This window comes from Erpetoichthys calabaricus, chromosome 13 (genome assembly GCF_900747795.2).
Source record: "Erpetoichthys calabaricus chromosome 13, fErpCal1.3, whole genome shotgun sequence".
In the NCBI taxonomy this organism is placed as follows: domain Eukaryota; kingdom Metazoa; phylum Chordata; class Cladistia; order Polypteriformes; family Polypteridae; genus Erpetoichthys; species Erpetoichthys calabaricus.
The window spans coordinates 110,480,021-110,500,267 of NC_041406.2; the positions used below are offsets into that span (position 1 = coordinate 110,480,021).

The 20,247-nt window shown below is 39.6% G+C and overlaps 1 protein-coding gene across 21 annotated transcripts in view; it reads left to right on the top strand.

The window, feature by feature from the left end:
- Window positions 1-20,247, top strand: part of ikzf1 (IKAROS family zinc finger 1 (Ikaros)) — an 82,236-nt gene that overhangs the window by 25,037 nt on the left and 36,952 nt on the right. For all 21 annotated transcript variants that reach the window (XM_051935803.1, XM_051935802.1, XM_051935804.1 and 18 more), the window contains exon 3: window positions 666-785. In XM_051935803.1, the coding sequence (XP_051791763.1) occupies window positions 666-785 (120 nt within the window). The remainder of the gene's footprint in view (window positions 1-665; window positions 786-20,247) is intronic.

Consider the following 20,247-nt stretch of genomic DNA (forward strand, 5'->3'; position numbering starts at 1 on the left):
TCTTCCAAGTTTCCTGTCGACTCCATCAAATTTCCCAGCATTTTGCTGCATTCATTATATCTTCACAAGCTTTCCAGAGCTGGCTGCAGTGAAGTATCCCCACAGCATGGTGTATTTTTGATAATGCTCTGTTTTTGGCATGCACCAAATATGGCATTTAGTCTGATAGCTGAAAAGCTCTGTTTTGGTCTCATCAAACTATAGAACCTTCTTCCATCTGATTTCAGAATCCCTCATGTGCCTTCTGACAAACTCTAGCTGTGATGTCATGTACGTTTTTTCTAAGTGGCTTTCTCTTTGCCACTTTCCAATAAAGCTGCAACTGGTGAAGCCCCCAGGCATCAGTCGCTCCAACCTCGACCATCATAGCTTTGACTCCTTCAGTGTTCTCATAGGTCTCTTGGTGTCTTTCCTCACTAGTCTACTTCTTGCATGATCACTCAATTTTTGTGGACGGCCAGCTCTTGGCAGATTTACAGCTGGGCCATACTCTTCCCATTTCTTCATGGTTTGATTTAACTGGACTTCAAAGGATATTCAGTGACTTGGATATTTTCAAATATCCGTCCACTGACATGCTTTTCTGTCATGTTTTCACAGAGTTGCTTAGAGTGTTTTTTTTAAACTAAGTTGGATATTGTTTGACAATTTGTGTCTTTTGACAGGACGTGACAGTCCCTCTGTGAATGACATCCCTGAGGAGAATGATGAGCCCATGCCTGTACCTGAAGATCTCTCTGCCACTGCAGGACAGCAGCACATCCCAAAAAATGACAAAGTTTTGGGTGAGTATCTTTGTTCTTCATAGCCACATGAGTATTAGGCCAATCTATAATGCATATCTTACATTTTAAAAACTGAAACAGCCCTGGTGTGCTGGATCAAAGTGCATTCTTTCAGTACTGGTCTTTTGTAACACTTAAGCTGATCACGGCAGGTCATAAAGATATTTTTTATTTGTAGTAAGAAACATCTTTGTGAGATAAAGAGGTAGTTCAGGCAGATTACTATAGAATTATCTATATTTGATCCTTCTACACGGTGCCCCATGAAACAAATAAAATCTGATTGTGAAATTTCATTAAAAAAATTAGGAAAGCTAAAATTAGACAGTTACCCTCATATTTGTTGGTAGTTACTGCATAGAGTCTGCTTGAAGTCAAACTAAAACCAAAAATCAACTCATAATAAACGAAGAAGAAGAGGTCAAGTCTATGCATTAGGGTTCTGTAGTGGTTTACCTCAAGTCACAAGACAGCTCCAGCCTTCTGATATTAGGTCTCACATTCTTGGTCATTTTTGCCTAAAAAGACATGCTATCTGAAGACCACGTCCATATGCACACATAAGCAAAAGACACCAGCTCCACTGTGCCTCTGGGATATCATAGCAAGGCAGAACTCTACTGCACAAGTAAAGCATGAGAGGGACTTCTCCTCCTCCTCCAAGAGGTCACAGCAAAAGATAACTGACGTCTTTCTGGAACAGCTGAGAGCAGACTGTGCATAAGGTACCAGTGACTACGTGGAGCTTCAGGCAGCAAAGAGCTTCCCTACACAGAGAATTGCCCTGTTTCATCCATTGGCTGCTGCTCTGGCATGGAAATACCCAAAAATCCTAGTTTACAAGTACACATCATTTAGGTCACGTTATGTAAAACGATCTCCCTTTAGTTTCTTTTCTACTTCAGGAGTTAGTATGAGATAAAAAAGAGGAGGTGATCTTAATATCATCTGCATGTTTGATCTTTTGTAACACTTAAGCTGATCACGGCAGATCATAAAGAAATTTTTTATTTGTAGTAAGAAATTTTTTTTTTTCTAATTAACACAGGCAAAATTTTGACCGGGGGCAGAAATGTTCATTTTTGTAATACACTTTGACTAATGGACAGCATGGTGATGCAATGGCAAGTGCAGCTGCTCCACACCTCCACAGAGTTCTGGGTTTGACTCCCTGCTCTGTCACACCTTCAGTGCTGAATTTACACATTCTGTGTCAATGTGGCTTTTCCTCTCCCTAAGTCTGCTTAACTCCCACAAAACACTTGTTAGTTGAATTTGGGACTCTGAACTGGCCCATCATGAGTGAGTGTGGCCTGTGATGCACTGGCAGGGTTGGCTCCAGGCTTTGTGACCCTGAAATGATTTTGAAACGGACTCTTGGGTAGTACTGGGAATTCTGACCAATACACCACATGGTGCAGGTTGAGTTATATAAAAAGATTCTTTATTGTAGCTTCTGCTCTTTTCATTCTGTAGTATGCATTGGCATGAAAATTGAGATGTACTTAAATCAGAAGAAATGTTGTCAATACTGAAATCATCTTCAAGTCTAAGCCAGTTTCTGTTCCATTTAAAGAATACCTTAACCAGCATCTATTTCTGCAACATACATATAGTTTTATGGATGTAACCTGGATACTCTAATGCCAGTCTTTGAATATTAGGCATCAAGTGGCATTTTAGGGACATATGGTGAGAGTGGCCTTTTATATTTGCATGGCTCTTTAGGGTTGAAGTTCTTCTTTAGGTTTTGGAGACCAGCTTACACTGCTGCAGGGAGTAAACTTACACAAGAAGTGACGCCATCTCCACTTCTGAGATATATATAGGTTTGTAAATGTGCATAAATCTAAAGCTCCAGAATATTCATTATGATACATTCCATACCGCTGTTTGTGTTTTGTTTTGTGGGTCGGCACCCGGCAGCAAATTAAATTTTAAAGTGATAAGAGGTTGCAACACAATCCTAATCAAATGATTTGAGCGTATCATTGTGGCATTCTGAAGCACAACCTGTTCAGACAGATAAACTTCTCATGCCTGCCCCTGCTTTAGCCTCATCCCACTCCGTCATTAGTTCCTCTTGCCGGGCTTTATTGCTTGTTCTTCTTTGACAGATTAAAACTTGTAGCAACCTAAAATGTTATTGGAGGATTTGATCAATGGAAGAAGTTTACTGTAATTACAAGTTTCCAGGAATTATTTTGATTGGATTATTTTTTTAGTGCATTGGTGAGTGGATGGATGGATGGATCGCTGGATGGCTACAAAATGTTTAGCAGTATAGCTTTTGAGATGAAGGTTTTGGATGCATTGGATTTTTATTAAAATAGGTTTCCATGTGACGATTATCTATGGAATTCTAAATGCCTTTCAGCAGAAGAGTCAATATTTTTGTTCATCTTTTTATGGATTGAAGGTCTTGAATTTCTATGGTCCAACAACAGTTTTAGATAATTGTTATTCTTGGCCCAATCTGTTGGTGTGTATGACAGAACTGTTGTAACCTTCACCTCTGGTGTAAAAGAGTATGGATAGGCATGGACTAAAAACACATTTTATCACAATATTACATAACCTTCTTAAGCCTACTTAACCCAACTCAGGCTACATGGGGCCATTACATATTTTCAGCAACATCAAGTACAAGACTGGAACCAACTCATCCATGCACCCACAATCACATGAGCCCAATTTAAAATCACCAGTTAGCCTAACACATACACTTTTGGGATGTAGGAGGGAATCCAGGGTACCTGGTGAATAAAAAAAGATAAAAACACAGAGAGAATGTGCCAGCTCCACACGGGCAGTAGCTAAGCTAGCCCCAAAGTCGGCCAATATTCATTATGTTTTATCAAAATGTTCAAGCCTCTATCTTATGAATGAATAACTGGATTGGGTGAATAGAAGAGGATAAATTTGTTCTATAACAAAGAAAGAGGGTTTGATTTGGAAAACAACACCCTGGAAATGTGCAACAACCCTGTGCACTGATGCTGAAAATGTACTACGAATCTGAAGTGTTCTCCACCCTGTACTTCAGAATGGTTACACCAGAATTAGTAGATCTAGTAAAAAAGACTAGTGGAATAGTGAGTAGGCCAGGCTAGAAGTCCACCTCTCGCCTAAACATCTTTATGCATTGATGTTAACAATAGCTGAAATGTCAATAAGAAATGGCTCCAATTACAGATATTTGTAATCTTGATCTGATGCTGGGCGTCTGCTATGTGGTGTAAAATGCAAAAGCCCACGTGGCTGCATCTGTCTTGTTTGCAGTTCAAATCCACACATGTATCACTACCCAAAGCTGCTATAGTAGGTGTCAGAAACTTGAAATGATGAGGCCTTGCAAAGTTGACTCACATCTGACTAAAATGTTCAAAGTAATCTTTACAGGGGAAAAAATTCATTTCATTGACACATACGTAACTCAGAAGGAGATACCTACTTAACTGCCCACTCAATTAAATGGGAAAGACCCACCCACAGATGTCTTTTCTTTTAAAAAGAAAATCTCACGCTGCTACCTACATTGGAGTAATGAAATTCCCATGTGCTGAAGTACCAGCTTGTGAAAAGTCAAAAAAGAAATGAAGTCCAAGTGTGACCTGACAGAATGGAGATTATGAGACCTACTCCCTCCCTGCCTTACCACTGACCCTGGCAGTCGTAACAACGAAATCGATTGATGAGTTATATGTATCTCTACCCAGCCATAGCTATTACATGAGATATTAGAGACACAATTGCCTAGCAGATAAATGATGGTGCAAGCAGCGCAGTGTAGTAGCTTGGACATTTGACTCAAAACCACAAGGCTGTCTGTTCCATTCACACTGCCAGTTTACTGTTTAGGCCAAAGCAAGTCGTCTAACCCAATGGTTTCCAAACTCAGTCCTGGGGACGCACTGTGGCTGCAGGTTTTTGTTTCAACCACATTCACAATTAGAGATAATAACTGATAATAATTCAAATCATTAATTTGCTGGTCCTTTTTCTCTTCTTTCATTCTGCATTAAGAAAGGCACATCAGTATGAATTTTATATGTATACGACATTTACAAATATTTCTGTTTTTGATTTATATTTAAATGTTGCTTTACTTATTTTGCCCTTTTTCTGTGTAGTTTGTTCACTTCATTGTATGTCAAGTACAACAGACACCTGAGCAAACAACACTAATAATAATAATAATAATAATAATAATAATAATCTTCACATTTATATAGTGCTTCTCTGGCTACTGAAAGTGCTTTAGACAGAGGGGATCCACTTCAACCACCACCAATGTGTGGCATCCACCTGGATGATGTGATGACCGCCATTATTGTGCCAGTGCACTCACCACACATTAGCTATTAGGTGGTGAAAGGGTGAGAGAGATAGACAGTTAGAGACAGGGGATGATTAGGGGGCCATGATGGATGAGGTCATGATAGCCAATTTAGCCAGGACATCAGGATATATCCTACTCATTTTGAAAGATGCCCAGGGATCTTTACAGACCACACAGAGTTAGGAACTGCATTTTACTTCTCATCTGAATGATGGCACCATTTGTACAACAGAGTGTCCCCATTACTGAACTGGGACATTGGGATCCATGCACAGACCACAGGGCCTCATTCACACCTCTTCCAGCAGCAACCCCACCTTTTCCTAGCTGGTCTCCCATTCAAGTACCTAAACATGCTTAGCTTCAGGTGGATGACCTGTTCAGAAGTGCATGTGCTGTGCTGAAAAGCTGGAACTACTTGAGCGTCAGACCCACTAATTAGTAAATAATGAATTTAATAATTAGAACAGCTAGAGAAGCAAATAGAAAATCAGGATAAAATAAATAATAAAAAATCAAGCAAAACAAACCCTACATTATCCTCATATAACTGCTTAGTAAATTTTAATAAAAACCTTCCAAACATAGTTTTGTAATTTCTACACTGAACCCAAAATGCAGAAACTGAAATAACAGCTCTCTTTATTAGGCTAGGAGTCCAGTTAAAAAGAGTAGTTGGTTGGAGCAAAAGCCTGCAATCACAGCGGGACCCCAGGACTAACTACTGCTGTAACCAACATATTACTAAAAAAAAAGAAAAAAGGATAGAGGCAGCTGTGAAATATACAATAGTGGTAACCTCTCCAGCCTCTAACAGGCACCCATTGTACTTTTAACCGCTTGCCAGTATCCCCTCCCACCCATAATAACACCCTCTCCTTCTTACCAGTAACCCCACCCACTCATAACCATCAGCCTATCTCACCCTTAACCCTAACCACTAAACCGACTGACATCTTAACCAATATCTCTGCCCACCCATAATTAGGCATTTGTGACACCACTTTTATTAACCCTTATTGTTCCATTAAAGACTTGTTCATTCACAGGATAGAAAAATCCCTGCTAGTTTAGAAAAAAAAAATCCTTTAGGGAGTCACAATCTAATATTTCACCCCTCATGGATGTATACACTGTATATTGTATGTAAAAAGTCAAATATGCCGGGCAACAGTATTTTAATAATTATTTTTAATTGTAGGCTCACATCAGGTACTCTCAAACATAGGCATATATACTCTTTTTACATATATAAGCTCATCATTTTTAAAAGCTTAGGCTCATTGCAAAGTACTGTGCTATGACTTCTAGCTGCCCTTCAACGTAACTAAGTGTTAAGGCACACAGATACAGTATATGGCCTTGACTGATCAGGGGAGCTCTCTCTGCTACCATCTATAAGCAAAGAAGAAAAAACTTCCTTATCTGCAATGCTCTGCCCATCATGACATCCGTTGTGTCAGCTAGATATCAGGTATCTCCTTTCACTGACCACATTCCTTTATTCTTCCTCCATACCAACAAAGTATAAAATAATACTAATAATAATTAATTGGATTTTTTGTTCAAGTGTTTGGCATTCCCCTTGCCATGTCTGTCCACAATTTAGGCTGGGGTGGTCCCTATGGTGGCATGATATCTACAGCTACATGCTGCATATCAGATGATGTATACATACAGTATACAAGAGCGTCTTATCCATGAGCCCAGTAAATCAGCTCCTTGTACTGGTGTTGTGTTAAACAGACCACTGCTTTAATACTTACACTCAGTTTTATTTTTTGTGTTCACATGGAGGACAGATTCTGTACATAAAGCTTTAGGACGTTTGTGCAGAAAATGCTCTTTAACACATTTTTTTTAAATCCACAACTTTGGGTACTCTGGTTTTCCTCCCTCACCTCAAGGATGTGCAGGTTTAATCTCATGATTGGTGACTAAAGGTCCTCATGTGGGTAACTGGTTGTGTGTGTGTGAGTTTACCCTGTCCTCTCAATCCTAACTGGGACAAAGCAGGTAGTTTCAGTGAATAAATGGAACCCGCCCATGGACTAAATGGGAGTCCATTACAGTGTAGACTCGTACACATAGTGACACTGGGCTAATATAAAGTAACAAATTGAATGAGTTTTTATGAAAACAAATAGAAGGAAGGTGAACATATTGCAAAAAGAACCCAAGCCCATGCACTCTTGAAACACAATCAAGCTAATACATCCTTCATTTCACCTCATTTTCCATCTGCTTTTTCTGGTAAGGATCATGGTAGCGATATTCCGAGTAGGACACAGCCAACTTTTTCCAGCTGCTGTTGGGGAATTTCCAGATGTAGTCAAGATATTTCATCCCACCACTGTGTCCTGAGTCATCTTTTAGTGAACAATGACTGGTACACCTTTCATTATAGGTCCACTCTATACAACATCTGCAAGATCAGACAGAGTAGACAGCATCACTCCTGGTCCAGGATTTGGTCTTGTCATGTCTGGACTACTGTAACTCTCTGCTGGCAGGAGTACCTGCATGTGACACCAAGCCGGTGGTGATAATAAACACAATGGCACATCTGCCGTTCAACCAGCCAAGGCGAGCACATGTCACTCCTCTTTTCAGATCATTACATTGGCTCTCTGTAAGGTCAAATCCTTGAGTAGAGTAGTCAATGGGCCAGCACCTATATACCTGATACTCGTGAGGTCGTATACTCCTTCTCGACCACTCAGGTCTGCTGATGAACAGCGTCTGGTGATGCCACATCTACATGGTATCAAATCTCAATCCAGAATTTTTTTAATGGCTAATTCCTAGCCGGTGGAATGAGCTGCCCACCTCTATTCGGAATTCTGACTCCTTCAATGTGTCTGAGAAGTGTTTGAAGACTCTCTTGTTTGGTGAATTTCTGTCTAACAGATACAGTTTGGTCCATAAATATTTGGACAGAGACAACTTTTTTCTAATTTTGCTTCTGTACATTACCACAATGAATTGTAAATGAAACAACTCAGATGCAGTTGAAGTGCAGACTTTCAGCTTTAATTCAGTGGGGTGAACAAAATGATTGCATAAAAATGTGAGGCAACTAAAGCATTTTTTTAACACAATCCCTTCATTTCAGGGGCTCAAAAGTAATTGGACAAATTAAATAACTGGAAATAAAATGTTCATTTCTAATACTTGGTTGAAAACCCTTTGCTGGCAATGACAGCCTGAAGTCTTGAACTCATGGACATCACCAGATGCTGGGTTTCCTCCTTTTTAATGCTCTGCCAGGCCTTTACTGCAGCGGCTTTCAGTTGCTGTTTGTTTGTGGGCCTTTCTGTCTGAAGTTTAGTCTTCAACAAGTGAAATGCATGTTCAATTGGGTTAAGATCAGGTGACTGACTTGGCCATTCAAGAATTCTCCACTTCTTTGCTTTAATAAACTCCTGGGTTGCTTTGGCTACATCTGTATCATGAAACGCCGCCCAATCAATTTGACTGCATTTAGCTGGATTTGAGCAGACAGGACAGTATGTCTCTGAACACCTCAGAATTCATTCGGCTGCTTCTGTCCTGTGTCACATCATCAATAAACACTAGTGTCCCAGTGCCACTGGCAGCCATGCACGCCCAAGCCATCACACTGCCTCCACCGTGTTTTACAGATGATGTGGTATGCTTTGGATAATGAGCTGTTCCACTCCTTCTCCATACTTTTTTCTTGCCATCATTCTGGTAGAGGTTGATCTTGGTTTCATCTGTCCAAAGAATGTTTTTACAGAACTGTGCTGGCTTTTTTAGATGTTCTTTAGCAAAGTCCAATCTAGCCTTTCTATTCTTGAGGCTTATGAGTGGCTTGCACCTTGCAGTGCATCCTCTGTATTTACTTTCATGCAGTCTTCTCTTCATGGTAGACTTGGATATCGATATGCCTACCCCCTGGAGAGTGTTGTTCACTTGGTTGGCTGTTGTGAAGGGGTTTCTCTTCACCATGGAAATGATTCTGCGATCATCCACCACTCTTGTCTTCTGTGGACGTCCAGGTCTTTTTGCTTTGCTGGGTTCACCAGTGCTTGCTTTCTTCCTCAGGAGGTACCAAACTGTAGATTTTGCCACTTGTAATATTGTAGCAGTTTCTTGGATGGGTTTTTTTCCGTTTTCGCAGCTTAAGGATGGCTTCTTTCACCTGCATGGAGAGCTCCTTTGACCGCATGTTGTCTGTTCACAGCAAAATCTTCCACATGCAAGCACCACACCTCAAATCAACTCCATGCCTTTTATCTGCTTAATTGATAATGACATAATGACGGACTTGCCCACATCTGCTCATGAAATAGGCTTTGAGTCGATTGTCCAATTACTTTTCAGCCCCTGAAATGAAGGGATTGTGTTAAAAAAATGCTTTAGTTGCCTCACGTTTTTATGCAATCGTTTTGTTCACCCCACTGAATTAAAGCTGAAAGTCTGCACTTCAACTACATCTGAGTTGTTTCATTTAAAATTCATTGTGGTAATGTACAGAAGCAAAATTAGAAAAAAGTTGTCTCTGTCCAAATATTTATGGACCAAACTGTAATAGCTGTTAGGTTTTCGTAACCTAGAAATTGTAACTAGCTGTGTTGTGTTTTGAGATCTTCACGTATTGTATTTAATTTTGCAACCTTGTTTTGTAACACTTGTTCTGAAACAGACCACCAGACTGATGCTTACTCAATTATGTCGACCTCTTTTATAAATTGCAATGGATAAAAGTGTCTGCTAAGCAAATAAATGTAAAAGTAATGTAAATGGAGGTGCTCAATGAACATCACATCATGGCCAATTTGATATTAACTTCCCAGTGGCATAGGGTAGGGTGATTGGCCATAGGCCCAGCCAATTGATTCATTGTATATGAAATTTTCTGTTAAAATGTGTAATTGATTGGGTATTTGTTGTTTTATCTTTCCTTTGGTTTCAAAGTGGTATGACAAATCCCATTGGTTTACTGAATTTTCAATAAATAAATGGGGCGAAGTTATGGCGTATGTGTAACCTGATTGGTAGTACACATTAGACAGTTAACAGAACGTTAAATTGCTTAATTGCGTATTTTTGACAAACACTAAGAAATAGTTTCTTATTCTGAGAGATAATTTCTGGCTGGCAAAACTGACTGAAATGTCAAGGTTTTTCAAAAAGCCTCGTTTAGATGAAGAGGAAAGCCCGGACTTAAGTGAGACACACAATATGCGAGAGTGTGCAGCTGAGACTGAAGTCAATAAGGAGGATGGAGGCTGACAGGTAAAACCCTGAACTGTAAAATTTATCTATGAACATTTTGCCAGATATTCTGATCTCGCAAGTCACCCTGGATAAAGCTGTCAGTCAAGTATGTAATTATAAATAAAAAAGTTAATTGGAAGCTTCATCCGAGGATTTAGCTTCCTCTTCACCACCTCTTTCTGGTATAGTGTCCACAACAACTGCTTCAGTACTGTCTTGTTGGTTAATTTCATGATAACCAAAAATTTAAAAATGTTTCATGGGTGTGCCTGTTTTCCGCATGTAACGATGAGCTGGATGAAGTCAATAAAAATAGTAAGCGCTAAACTGTTCCACAACTGCTAGGCTGAGGAGCGCTGTACTGCTTTGAAGGTAGGATTAAATGAGAAAACCAATATAGGAGCACGCAACCGCCCGAGCAGTATCTAGGAACTTGCATCTAAGCCTGATGTGGCTAAAAGGAGCGCTGAGCTCCTGCATACTGAAGCAACCCCGCTAAAGTTTGTGGTTACGGCTAAGGTGTAAATATGGGGAGTGTGTGTACGCATGCGCGAACCTCGCTACAATGTGTGTATAAATATTCAACATGAGAGTGAACGTGCGCGCGCATTGGTCCTTCGTTTATATCCCGCTAGCCGAGCAACAGCTATGCTGATTTAATCAACTGCTTGAAGGAAGTTAACATTTTATCTCAGCGTTCGATCTCTGCTGCTCTGATAAACCCCAAATGATTCTCGCAGGGGGAGGGGTAGCTGAAGGAGAGTTAAAATTATCTCGCAGAATCTGCAGCGGCAACATCTCAGAAGTGCACGGCTCTGTGAGGCGCGAGGTTTTGCAGAAGGGTCTCTACTGCGGTAGAAATGAGCGGCGGTGGAAAGGGGAGGCGTGGAGGGGGATGTACATTTTTAACTGTTTTCTAGCCACCGATTTAAGCCATTTATAAAGTGGTTGATGTTATAGACTTCAGAATTACGCGAGTTCAGTTGTGCGATGGTCCTTTTGGCCGCGAGTTTCCATTTCTGTTAATGTAAAGACCCGTATCTACGCCGGAAAACTAAAGAAGTAACGGAAAAGAGGGAAGATCCAGTACGTGACGCTACAGTCGATTTTATTTTGCAGTGGTTTTCTTTAATTCTATGCTCGTGCAGTTAAAGGCTACAGAAGGCGCCTAAATACTTTTTGACTAAGCGGTTGTGTAAATTCTCATTGCGCTTTCTGTGAATTTTGCGAATTAATTTTGAGATTGGTCCAACCGTCTCTTAATTGTCTTGTTTTCTTTGCAAAGTACTTTGTGGTGAACACGCCGTGAGAAGCTTACCATAAAATGAATTGAACCGTCTGCCTCGGACTGCTTTTGCAAAGTTGGTAATAACGGCAATCAGTTTTAAAAGTGTTATAGAAATTGAAGATCGCTAGTTTGTGCCTTACGAAGAACTGCTGATGGTTTCTGCCGCCCTCCAGATGCTGCTTGGATTGACACTGGTCCTGCGACACTAAAAGTGACTGAGGTAGTTAAAAAATGGGCGGCTCTGACTGCTTTGGAAGAAGGCTTTTGATATTTTTGATGCAGAGGGCACACAATATAGGTGAATTGAAGGGTCATGTTTGCTTTGTTAGAAGTTTAGAAATGGTGCTCTATGTAAAAGGTAAATTAATAAAAAAAATGAACTCACTTTTACTGTCCGTTTCCTTTTTAAACTAATTAAAAGTGCCAAATTTCAAATAAAGATAGAACTCAGTGATATGATAGCGCTCGCTGGCGGTGTTAAATAATGGCGTGCTGATCTGACAAGAACTCCCCTGTAAAGCACACTAGCGGTGGTGATCAGAATTAAGAAAAAGATAGTAGGTGTCAAATGTCTTGTGAGATTCATAGTGGCACAGAATATGAAGTTCTGTGCAAGTTTTATCTGGTTTATCATGAAGCCTGCTGGGAAAGGAGCCCTATAAAAATCCCGATTTCTTGGGCTATTGATTTCACTAATCCTGTTTTATCTCTGGCTTGAACAGATCCTCTTCTTCCTAACTAAAATCTACTTCTTAAGTTGTGGCCTTTTTATTTGCTCTATTTATCTTAACCCTTTAAACTCAAGTTCATTTTATCTGTGGCTGTAACTTTCAACTTTCACTCAATATTCATGTCCTACCACTCATAATAAAGGTCAGACATTTCTCTTTCAAAATTTTTACACCTTAAGAATGTTATGTTGTACACATGTGTTGCAGCAGACTAAGCAACAAAGTACAGTAATATTTTTACCCAAAAAAGAACATTGAATGTTACAGTATTCTTATTTCCATAGGATTAAGCTTTCAAACACTATAAAGGTGTCAGTGAATGTGTTGTGAACACCCAGAAGAAAACATACAACTGCAGTATTTCCAGTTTTACCATTTTGAAGCAGTACTAAAAACAGGATACTTTTTCTCCGCTTGTACTGCTTTTAAATATGCATCCATAGCATACATATGCATAATTGAAGACCTGTCAGAATGTACATAACTGGTAAAGAAATTATACTGTGTATCCATATTACAGTACCAACAGTTGCAACATTCAAAAACATCTTTACAAAAAGCAAAATTCTGAAATATAGAAAGTGGAAAACAGACTGTAGATTGTGGTGTTATTTGAAAGTTGAAACACCCCACTCATTTAGTAAGTTTAAGGGGTTGAACAGCCTTTTCACATTCATAAAGTTGTTCTTTCGCTGTTTAAATTTCCATTGTTTAGTGCCAGGTATTGTTTTTGATCTAGGAAGTAGCAGAGACGGTTGATGATTGGATAGACAATATACAGTATCATTCATTGATTTTTAATTAAGAGTGGCACAGTGCTAAACAATAGTGTCTCACAGCTGTCAACAATAGTGTCTGTCAGCCAGTTTTCTTCTTGTACTCCAGTTTAGTCCCACATACCAAAATTGTACATATAGTAGTAGATTAATTGGTGACTCTATATCAGCCAGACACAAGTGACTGAAGGTGGTGTGAACAGGAGTGGCTGTATTCGGAGACCGTCTCTTATCCACTTGAGGAAAGGTTCCTGCCATGTGCTCCATTCTTAAGCCATTCCTGTGTATCTTTAGCTGTATCCTTGGAATCATTGTCTTGCTGATAAAGAAAAATTCTCCCAAGGTGCAGTTTTCTTGCAGACTGCCTTGGGGTGTCCTGTACGATTTCCCTACATTTGGTTACAATCATTTTACCTTGAAAAGCCTTCCAGGGCCTGCTTCAGAAAAGCATCTACACAGTGGGGATGGTGTGTTTTTAAGAACTACAGTACATGTAGTGTGTCAAACAAGGCCAAAAACCTCAATTATGGTCTCATCAGAACCTTCTCCAAGCTCACTTCAGTGTCTTCTAGGTGAATCTGGTCATGATGTAATGCATGTTTTTTTAACAGTGACATTTTCTTTGCCACTCTCCCATTAACTTGCGACTACTGAAGCACCTGGGCAACAGTTGGAGTATGCAGTTTCTCTCCAATCTTGTCATCTCTAGCTTCTAACTCCTTGAGAGTTATTACAGGTCCCTTTTGATCGCTTTTCTCACTAGCTGTCTTCTTGCATGATCACTGAGTTTTTGTGGATGACTTGCTCTAGGTAGATTTACAGCTGTGCCATATGCTTTGCATTTCTTCATGACTGATTTAACTGGAGTCCTACAGATATTCAGTGACTAGGATATTTTCTTGTCTCCATCCCAACTTGTGCTTTTCAATTACCTTTTCATGGAGTTGCTTGAAGTGTTCTTTTGTCTTCATCATGTAGGTCAGGCCACAAGACTGACTCACCACAAGTTGAACCTTTCCGATACAGGGACATTTATACTATAATCAACTGAAACCCTGGCAAGTGATCTCCATTTAACTAATTATGTGAAATTTAAAGCCAATCAGCTGCATCAGTGATGATTTAGGTGTGTCTTATTAAATTTACATTTGTAATTAATTTAGTTCTCTTTGAGACAGTTTGTTTTCACTTTGACATTAAAGTGTCTTTTTCAACTGGTCATTGTCAAAAAAGCTAAATTAAATTCACTGTGGTTTAATGATAGATAGATAGATAGATAGATAGATAGATAGATAGATAGATAGATAGATAGATAGATGTTACCTTATGTGCCCCAAGGAGAAACTAAAATTGTATGTTGTATAACAATAAAATATTAACACATCCACAGGGGTGAATACTTTTTATAGACACTATATATACACTTCACTACAGTGGTCTGTCTTTATTATATATTTTTGTATTTTCTACTAACCACTGCCACCTTCTACATCAGCTGAAATGTGAATTATTACCACTCATCTCTTTATTATGTATTTTTTTGTATTTTCTACTAACCATTGCCACCTTCTACATCAGCTGAAATTTGAACTAATACCACTCTGAGAATTTCTTTTCCATAATAGCTTGTGCTCAGTTCCTTTTCAAAAATGGAAAGGCACTGAATTTTATTTTCTTTTGCTAATCTCTTGATGGCAGTGCACTATATGAAAGATACTATGTGAAATCAAAATTTAAGCATTAAATCTTTACACTGACTATAGTGCCCTTCACAATGAACACTACTCTCTAGTATATTTAGATATTAAGGCATTCAAACTAAATCTTCAATGCAAGCAGACAATCCATCCATCTAAGTCACACCGCAAGCTAGGAGTGAGATTTTAACTAGACAGGTCCATGCTGCCTCCTGAAACAAAACAGGATACACTTCATAATACTTCCAACATTCCATCTTCCCAAATTGGGGTGAGATGATGGTAGAGCTTGTTACTTAAATTAACATCACACCTGTTAAATGCAGCCAAGTTAAACAGCCCTGCAAAATTCCTAAAAGCAAAGCTGCCAAGTGAATTCTGAAAGTGATAGTTTGTTGTCTGCTATACAAGGGGCACCTCAGCTTTCAGTGCCCTTCCTGGTGATGGGCCAAGGTCTGAAGATCTTTCTGTTTGATCACTTTCATTTGAGAAGAGCTTAATTTTGGGAGATAGATTGTCCCGGCAAGCACCTTGCAAATTATCCTCTGAAAGGGCTTGACCCTCCCTTCCTGCAGCACCCAGGCTGCCTTCCGTGGTCTGGCGTGGCCGTTATGACTAATGCCCTGGCTGTTGCATGTTCAAAGGACATGTCATCTTAATGGCCATCTTAGATAGCATTCATTGCTCTCAGCAATTCCAAGTGTACTTTATTTTATATGCAGTGCCTACTTATAATGAAAAAGCAACGTATGTAATGTATGTAACCACTGGACAGGGAATAAAATGCAGTATATTAGTTCTGGTGCTCATCAGGGTATTGCTACTGTAATTGTGAGTAACTTGGGAATTGACTACTATATTAGAAATATGTTAAATGTATCATTACTTGTAGAATGTTAGCTGAGGACTACAGTTTGGGTATATAATTCTTTCTGGTCCTCTGAGTATATGGAGAATGTGTAAGTGTATTACCTCATCCATCCATCCATCCATCCATTGTCTCCCGCTTATCCGAGGTCAGGTCGCAAGGGCAGCAGCTTGAGCAGAGATGCCCAGACTTCCCTCTCCCCGGCCACTTCTTCTAGCTCTTCCGGGAGAATCCCAAGGCGTTCCCAGGCCAGTCGAGAGACATAGTCCCTCCAGCGTGTCCTCGGTCTTCCCTGGGGCCTCCTCCCGGTTAGACGTGCCCAGAACACCTCACCAGGGAGGCGTCCAGGAGGCATCCTGATCAGATGCCCGAGCCACCTCATCTGACTCCTCTCGATGCGGAGGAGCAGTGGCTCTACTCTGAGCCCCTCCCAGATGACTGAGCTTCTCACCCTATCTTTAAGGGAAAGCCCAGACACCCTGCGGAGGAAACTCATTTCAGCCGCTTGTATTCGCAATCTCGTTCTTTCGGTCACTACCCATAGTTCATGACCATAGGTGAGGGTAGGAACATAGATCGACTGGTAAATTGAGAGCTTCGCCTTGCGGCTCAGCTCCTTTTTCACCACGACAGACCGATGCAGTGCATTACCTCTGTCTCCACAAAACTTGTTTTGACTTTCACCTGAAATGTAATACAAGAATGGCCATATATCTCTACCAGTATTTTAGGATGTTCTATTCAGAAATAGATAGATAGATACTTTATTAATCCCCAAGGGGAAATTCACATACAGTACTCCAGCAGCAGCATACTGAAATAACAGTAATTTCACAAATATCTACAGCTGTGTGCTAGTGGTAATTGGGGTTTAGACTTCACCTACATGGGACATGTGGATAACAAGCAAAATGCTGCCCAGAGACATCCAGACCTGTATTCCTTTATCCCAAAAATTTGTTTCAACTTTCCAACCAAACATATCTCTCAGAATGGCTGCACATTGCTATTAGTACATAATGAGTTATTCCTCTAGGAATTCTAAGCAATTTGGGAATTAATTAACTTAGGGTGTGTCTAATATACTCCTCTTCGAAAGTGACCTTTTAATCAAAGGTCGGGAAATATCTTTCCCAGCTGGTGTGGTTGCCCACCCTGCTGTTCCCTTGAAGTTATCTTTACAGCCAATAATCCCTCTGCCTGATAAGCACTCCCTTAAAACTTTAGGCACAGTCCATTTGTAATCTGCATTTTGCAAAGGGTTCTGTGGCTATTCCGGAAAACACCACAAACTGACCACATTTCTCATTGCTGTCTTTTTGTCACCTGAGAAATAGAATCTGGCGCTAGAATGTGAGTATAAATATTTAAGGGTGTCCACAGGCATGCATTGCTGTCAGTGTATCCCCCACAGTACAAACACCCCACTCAGAGTGGATGACTTACTACTAGGTTGGCAAGCAACTGCACCTCTAACACTGCAGTTTTGTAGTACAATCCATGTAGCTGTTTTAGTGAACCTGCTCATTAGGCTTTCAGTGATAACATCTTTTACTTCTTACACCTGCACTTCAGACTTTTCCACACTGCTGTCCATCTAATCAGGAATGCCCAATATCGGTCCTGGGGTGAGGGGACACAGTGGCTGTAGGTTTTTGTTCCTCCCTTGTTTCTTAATGAGAGGTCAATTATTGCTAATGAAACACTTATTACTGAAATGACATATTGATGCTTCATTTTAGTGGTTTCACTTGTTAAGGTTCCCCACCCTTAATTGCTTATTTCAGTCTTAAAACAGCTGCATTCACTGTTTTTTAATGGCTCCATATTAGCAATAAGATGCAAATGACAAAGGAGCCAGCAGTTCTCCATCTAACTTGTTTCCATTTACACCCATGTGGCTTCATCATGCACTATTTGGTTTAATAAAACACTTAAAAGAAAAATGTGACAGAGTGAAAATGATCTGTTTTAGGCTTCAAATCATTTGGATGATGTCCTTGGAATGGAAAAAATCTATGATATAAGAACCTAACATTGCAGACTAACAAGCCATAAAATGAAATAAGGTGTGAGACTGTCAAGGATTGGTTTCTAATTATGCAATTGGGTTGGAACGAAACCCTGCAGCTACTGTGGCCCTCCAGGCCCATCCCTGGTCTATCTGGTTGCTGGTCTCCCATTTCAGCTTTTTTCAAATGCTAAAATCTTCTCAAATAAGCACTACCTTTTCAAGACATGGCTGAAATACCTAAGTTGGTGCTTGATAACAAGTGTTTTTAGATAGTAAAAAGGTTCACTATAATCAGTGAAGTGGAAAAAAAGAACTGTCGGCGCAGCAAGTTATTTCAGGTTATTCACATAACGTTGGGCTTCAAGATGGATATGTTATAGGCTTCATACATATGAAAGGTAGGTAGAAGAGAGATTCCCAAGAGATAGCGGCATGTAACAGTACAGTAATGAGAGGTTGTAAGAAGGATTGGTACTGAATACTGGTGAGTTCTGAATATGGGAAATTCCCAGTACTGCAAACAGCAAAACATAGAAGTGTCCACTTCAAGGACTTACTATAACCAAAAACACACTAACTGGTCCATTAGATTTTTTTAGGAGAATAAAAAAGTTATGACAAACACAAAAAAAACATTTGTGGCAGTTGAGATCCTTACGGGGCATGAACATGAAAATTCATGCAGTGTATTCTGCTATATAAGGGAATTGTCGGCATGTTCTGTAAGATTTATGGCTCTAGGTCATGTAGTCCAAGAAGGTATTCGGATGAAGTGTTCTTCTGGGGTGGTTCTTTTGTATAGGTGGGTTTGGACACCAAAGCAGAAGAGTAAGTAGACTCCCCTCTTTTTCTATCTTCAGCCACTTTCTGGGCCATCCATTAGAATCTAATAGGATAGGTGAAACAAGATACATTAATACGTTTTTTACCAATACAAGTCAACTGACTCGTGGCCTCAAATTTACATGCGTAGTCTTAACTTATGCAAGAACCTTGCACCAAACTACTTCATCCATTTCATTCCTCTTCAATACTTTGTAGAAGTCTCTTTTCAAATGTTCAAGTAGAATTGCTTTTGACTTTCAGGATATTAACAAACTGTCATTGTAGACAATGTGGTGAGGTCACACTTATTTGTATTATTTCATCCTGTGAGACAAATTTGTGCCATAAAAAGTACTCACATATTTGTAATTTCTCTGCACTTTTCACATTGAATTTTGTTTGATGTTTTTGTGTTTTTTAGTAGTATATAGAGGGGAATCCATATGTTTGGCACATATTTCATTTGTCTGTCGTACAAGGTGTTCAAACATGTAATTGAAATTTGTTAAATAGTTAGAACTCCAGCCAATTAAAAAGGCAATTACAGTCAACAGCTTCACTGCTTTAATGATTTGGACAATTTTTTACCAGCCTACTCCAATGTAATTCTGACTAACTTTAGTCATTAACACCATACTGTAGCTATCAGCACAATGGTTTTAGATGTCATAGTGAAAAACTGTGGATGTGTATCAGTCTGGAAAGAGTTAGACAGCCATTATAAAGCTCTGGAATTGCACTAAATAACAGAATCCAAACAGAAAGTATTTGGCACAACAGGCCATTTTTCCATTAGTGGACAAATTGTCATGAAAACCGAAACATAAGTTCATTAACAATAACACACATGCTCCACAGTCCTGGAAAGATGAGCCACAAGTTGAATGTTTTTGAGCATAATGGCATGTCAAACAAATAGTAATACAGTATTCTACAGTCAGAACCTCATACCAGCTGCCCATCTTAGCTGCTTGAATCCTGCCCAGAGAATTCTACTATAGACTCACAGGGCATTTCTCAATGAGCTCAGTAGCTCAGGCATGCAGCAAGATGACTACCCATGACAAACAAGCATGGCTACTTTTGAGTGGTTAAAAAGAGAAAAAATGCAGCGTTCTGAAATGGTCTATTGAAAGTACAGACCTAAATCCCACAGACATGCAGTAGCAGAACATAAAACAATCAATGCATGGTGGAAAAACCACAAATGTCAAAGTAGAAGCAGTTCCACAAGGAAGAGTGAGCAAGACTTTTTCCAGACAGCTGCAAGTAACTGATCAATAACCACAGGAAACATCTGGCTATGTTTTAAGCTGATAAGGATGGTATCACTAGTCATTGATTTCTGAGGGGGGTGATGATCTTTTTTAATAAACAAATAAATTATCCACATTTTGTGTTATTTGCTTCAATAGAATTAAATTTATCTAAAATTAGATTCAAGTTTAACAATAGAATAGATAATATTAACGGTGAAAATATGTGATGTAGAAAATCAGACAGGGCAAATACCTTTTCATACTAAATACAGTAAACGCACAAGCTGGAAAAAGAAGAATATTAAGGAATATGCGGAATGCCCAACTTTCATTTAGTAAGGTCCATTCATAATACTGACCTGCTTCTCAAAGAGTTCATTTTCTCTTTCTCTTGCCTCCTCCCTCTGTCTCAAAGTGT